Genomic DNA, 5403 nt, shown 5'->3' on the forward strand with positions numbered 1-5403 from the left:
CCCGCAGGGGTGTGCCCCGGGGAGCCGGCCCTGGCGGCGGAGGCGCCGGAGTGGGCCTTGGGGTGCGGGTGCGGGTAGCCGGTCTGTAACGGCCCGTCCTTCTCCTAGGTGGCGGGACTGGCTTTGTGGGCAGAGCCCTGACCCAGCTGCTGCGGAGCCGCGGGCATGAAGTGACCCATGTCTCTCGACAAGGAGGCACGGATCGGATCAGCTGGGTATGAGATGAGGGCGGTCACCAGGTGGAGAAGGTCAGGGCTGAGGAACGAGCTTGCTTGCTTTGGCCTGCTGTGGCATGCAGGGAATCTGCAGTGGGGAGTCTGGCTCCTGTGGATATACCTTTGGCCTTCTGAGTGCTCCACGGGTCGTAGTTGGGACGGTTGCTGCTGTAGCTTCAAGGAGCAAAATCTTCTCCATCCATGTTTGTGCTCCAGACAGTGTCATGAAGGAACTGGAGGGACTTCTTAGGAGCTCACCCTGCTTGGTTGTTGGGAAGGCTTGAACCAAGAGGGGCTGGGTGTGTGATATTTGTGTTATCTTTGCCTAGGGAGAGTTGTCCCACTCTGGACTGCCCCTGTGTGATGGCGTGGTGAACTTGGCTGGTGAAAATGTCCTTAACCCTTTCTGCAGGTAAATTGATCTCCTGTAGTGCTGCTGGGACAAAGTGAAGGTGAGACAGCCTAGGGTTGTCAGAGAATGTGGAAGGGATCTGGGGAGGACACAGGGGGTCCAGGAAGCACTTGAGTTATTTGACATTTGAGTCTTCAAGTATCCAAAACATTTTTGTGGGCCTGTTAAATTCTGGGAGACCTTTGGAAGACAGGTTCCCTTCTGGATTGACAGTTGAAGGTGAGGTGAACTAGTTCTATGTTTTCAAAATGACACTGCCTTTAGGTAATGCAAAATTAGAATCAAAGTTTGGCTTTCTATGAGGGTGTTTTTGGAATTACCTTTGCTGGGTGCCTGGGAAGAATTTACCACACCCAGCTCTGGTGTCCAGCTCGCTCTGCTACCTTTGTTGTAAGGCAGTCCAAAACCCAAAAGCCTTTTTGTGGGAAGTAGAGAGCCACCATCTCCCAAAGTCCCATGCATTTAGTTAGTAAGATCCCATGTTCTCCCCCTGCTCTGGGGTGGAATTCATGTGACCTCTCCTGTGCTTATGAGTGTGTATTGGCCGGGAAAATGTTGTTTCTTGGGATGTCTGTGTGGGGAGTATAATCGGTGGCTCTGCCTTTCCCAGATGGAATGATGCCTTCTGCAAAGAAATCATCAGCAGCCGGGTTGAGACCACCAAGACCTTGGCCAAGGCCATTGCTGATGCTGAACAGCCACCACGTGCTTGGGTTCTCGTCACTGGCGTAGGTATTGCTTGGGCCCAGCCAAGGCATGACTCCTGCTGGCTTGGAGAGCTGTACCTCCAGGCAGAAACACACTTCTTGGGAGACATGTCTTGCCTTGAAATGGTAGTTTTATTTCCATCAATATCTCTTTTTAGGCAAGCCTTAATCAGCTTTTTGGTTCTGTTGGAATGGAATTTGGGTGCTCATTTAGATGCTTGGTGTTATCAGGACAGGACTTTTTCTCACTTTCCTGTGAAAAACTGAATTCCTTTAGGCATCCTATAGAACTGGTTTGTCTAAGTAGGGCCTCATCTGAATCCCCCTGCCTGCCTCCAGTTTTGTACTTCTGCTTGCTGCAGTCTTTAAAGCTGCCACAGTTTAGCATCTGTGATGCCTAATTTTAGAGCAAGTGCCTTTCTATGCAGGCAGCTCAGTGTGTTCCTTGCTGGTGTATTGGTTCTTGGGGCTGCCAGCTCAACCTCAGTATTAGTGCATCCTCCTGAACTTGCAGGACACGTTGGTTGTTCAAAAATGTGTGAGGAATGCAAGCAGACAGACCCTGTGGTGTTCGTATGAGGATGGCCCTGATGGAGCAATAGACTTCTGGGCTCCTGCCTCCAGGAAGAGGGTCCTTTTTTGGGGGGAGAAGTAGGGGAGAATATTCCTGTTGTGATTTAACCCTGACTCCCTTTTTGCTGTTACACCTGCAGGTTATTACCGCCCCAGCCCCACAGATGAGTACACAGAGGACAGTCCTGGAGGTGATTTTGATTTCTTCTCACGCCTGGTGAGCTCCTGGGAAGCTGCAGCTCTCATCCCTGGAAGCCCAGCTCGTGGTGTCGTGGTGAGATCTGGTGAGCTGGGGCATCGTGCGTGGTCAGGGTGGCTCTACTTGGTGCGAAAGGGGAAAGAGGAGAGAGATGGAAATCAGGTCTTGTACGTCTCCTTGTTGTGATGCTGTTCCAGTCCAGCCCTCTAAGATTGTCTCCTGGTTTTAGGTCTGTGGGTGAAGGGGGTTTTTGCCCTTTGTGGGGCAGGACCCTGGTCTCACTCTGTTCTCCCCACAGGGGTGGTGCTGGGCCAAGGTGGTGGAGCAATCTCTCACATGCTCTGGCCTTTCCGTCTGGGACTGGGCGGCCCCCTGGGCTCTGGCCTCCAGCCCTTCCCGTGGATCCACATTCGGGACCTGGCTGGCATCGTGTGTCATGCTCTGGAGAGCGAGTGCCTACAAGGTGTCCTTAATGGTGTCTCCCCATCCTCCCCTGCCACCACCAATGGCACCTTTGCTCAGGAGCTTGCGACGGCCCTGGGGCGCCCGGCCCTGGTGCCAGTGCCCGCGTGGGCCGTGCGGGCTGTGTTTGGGGCAGAGCGGGCCAGCATGCTCTTGGAGGGGCAGAAGGTGGTTCCAAAACGCACCCTGGAGAGCGGCTACCGCTTCATCTTCCCTGACCTGCGTGGAGCTCTGAGGGACATTGTAGCTTGAGGACTCCTCAGTTGGGCTCAGTTGGGCCCTGGTTTTCTGAGCTCCCTGGCTTCACGTGCCTTTCCCTGGGTGAAAGGGGGTAGCCCTGCCCCTTCTTGACGCTTCCCCAACCTCTTACAGAGAGGGGAAGTGAGAGGTGGGCAGCCTTTCTGCTTTCTCTTTGTGTGTCCCCAGTTTAGGAGTAATCCCTCTTACTGCCTTCTGCAATCTCCACATCACCTGCTTTTGGAGAGGGGCACAAGCCCCTTTTAAGGATTGTGACTGCTGAATCTGCCACCTTCCCTTTTTCACAGGGTGTGTGTGAGCTGCTTGCAGAGCAGCTGGGGAGATGTCTCCTTCCCTGAGAGACAGGGGTAGCAGCAGGAAAGAAGTGTTCAGGTGTTGTAATTCTTCTCCATGTTACTGGAAGTCCCTTTTCCTGTTTTTCCCCATGTCTTTATCCCCATGATCACATAGAGACCTAGATAAGCTCTTCTGCTTTGCTTTATCTCAGTGTCACAGGGAATGGAGTTGTGGGAGAAAGTCCATCTTGAGTGGGTGCAGAGGGTGCTGTATACAAATGGCTTGGAGACTTTAACATCTCCTTTCTTGTGGTGGCTCTGTGCTGGCACCTAGCTGCAGTGTCAGTACCTCCAGCTGAGGCTAGGCCTGAGAGCTGCGCTCCTCCAGGGTTGCATAAACCTGATGCTGTGGCAGAGATGAAGGAGAACACTGCTTTGCCAGCCTGTAGGGACAAGGGTGACAGTGAGACTGTTGCCCCTGGACTGCTCTTGAGGCCTTGGGTAAGTGTTGACTACATCTGAGCTTGTGCTGGGGAGAAACTGAGTGGTACCTCATGGTGTGGGGTGGTGCAAGGCCCTGCTTTAGTCTAAAGGGCGCAGTTCAGCTGTTGCCTTTGTAGTCATCTAATCCCAGACAGGGTGGTTTTCCCTTACTTGTCTCATGAGGTGGGACTTTTGTTCAGGGGGTTCCCACTGAAGCAGTGAGAATATTGAGGCTGCCTTGGGAAGCAGTACCTCTTCTGTGGAGAACGTTGTAATTTCATTGTCTCATACTGTAAGGAAGTGTATCCACATGCTTCTCTTAACTCATTTTCACATGCCAAACTGGGTTGCAGGATGGGGAATTTCCAGAGCAGTGAAGTTTGTTATATTGCTGCTCGAGAAATATTCCTGGTGTGATGTAATTTTGGGCTAGAAAAATACATTGAAAAGCACTTCAGGCAGTTAAAAAGACTTACTCCATTCCTGAAGTAAGAGACCATCTGGAACAAGAGCAGTCCACATATTTCTGTTTTATTCCAGGTTAATGTAGTCACAATAGCTAAAGGGTCAACCCTGTTGGAGTCTAGACCCCTTCCCTCCCCCAACTCACCTGCCCCTTTGCTCAGTCCATACTGGAGACAGAATGACAATCTCCTGACTTTCCAGGCAGGAAAATTACAGTGGGGCTATCCAGCTGGAACTGGAGGTAGTCCTTGCAGTCACTCTGAGCACAGCCAGGTGAGCTGGGACTTGGGGAATAGCTGTGAAAGCAACATTGCCTGAGATAAATGTGGCTTGCTTGGATTGTGTCTGTGCTGCCTTTATGTTAAGTGCAGATTCCTTCCTCTTCCCATGTGCCCTCTATTCCCTGTCCTAGAGAGTGGGCTGACCTATCCTGAGTTACAGGCCCAGTGCAGTGTGGGGCAATACAATGGGGACAGGCAGCAGTACTTCATCTTTAGTTACTCCAGCTACCTTTTTAGAGCGTTGGGACTTCCCAAAATGCTATGGGCTACAGCATCCTTATGTCAGGCAAGCTGGTCAGCCAGCCCAGTTGTGTTGTTTCTGTACCTATACCTTGATCATTGCAACAGCTTTGCATTGTCATTCGAAATAAAGACAAGTGCTGCTGGGGAAGCAGTGGCAGCCTGCAGCTCCTCTGAAAAAGGGTTGCATATCATGAAAGACCATCATGGAATCACAGAATCACTCTGGTTGGAAAGGACCTCTGGAATCATCAAGTCCAACCTTCATCCCAACGTCTCCCTAATCACTAGACCATAGCCTCAAGGGCTACATCTAGTTTTTTAAACACCTCCAGGGATGGTCCCAAGTCCCTGGGTATCCCATTCAGTGCCTAAGTACTGTCTCAGTAAAGAAATTGTTCCCAATATCCAATTGAAACCTCCCCTGGCACAATTACAGACCATTTCCTCTTGTCCTATCATTAATAATTTGGGAAAAGAGACCAATCCCAGGCTCACTACAACCTCCTTTTAGGTAGTTGTAGAGAGCAACAAGGTCTCCTCTCAGTCTCCTCCAGACTAAACAACCCCAGTTCCCTCAGTTGGTCTTCATAAGGCCTATTTTCAAGCCCTCTCACCAGCCTTGTTGCTCTTCGCTGAACTCGCTTCGGCACCTCCATGTCCTTCTTGTACTGTGGTGCCCAAAGCTGGACCCAGGACTCAAGGTGCAGTCTCGTGAGTGGCCGAGTCCAGGGGCACCAGCACCCTCCAGATAAAGGAGCACAGAACCTCACCAGTTCTGATCCAGGCCAGGATGCTATTGGCCTTCTTGGCCACCTGGGCACACTCTGGCT

The 5403-nt window shown here is 51.6% G+C and overlaps 1 protein-coding gene across 1 annotated transcript; it reads left to right on the forward strand.

Moving 5' to 3' along the window:
• Nucleotides 1–104: 104 nt before the first annotated feature.
• Nucleotides 105–2820, forward strand: SDR39U1 (short chain dehydrogenase/reductase family 39U, member 1; the record flags this gene model as incomplete). The annotated part of the gene is made up of 5 exons (XM_008937380.1): nucleotides 105–215; nucleotides 545–627; nucleotides 1238–1359; nucleotides 2048–2191; nucleotides 2405–2820. Coding segments are annotated over 5 exons (876 nt in total), but the record flags the coding sequence as incomplete, so codon positions are not given.
• Between the last annotated feature and the right edge of the window lie 2583 nt (nucleotides 2821–5403).

The sequence above is a fragment of the Merops nubicus genome, unplaced genomic scaffold (assembly GCF_000691845.1).
Source record: "Merops nubicus isolate BGI_N331 unplaced genomic scaffold, ASM69184v1 scaffold16130, whole genome shotgun sequence".
In the NCBI taxonomy this organism is placed as follows: Eukaryota; Metazoa; Chordata; class Aves; order Coraciiformes; family Meropidae; genus Merops; species Merops nubicus.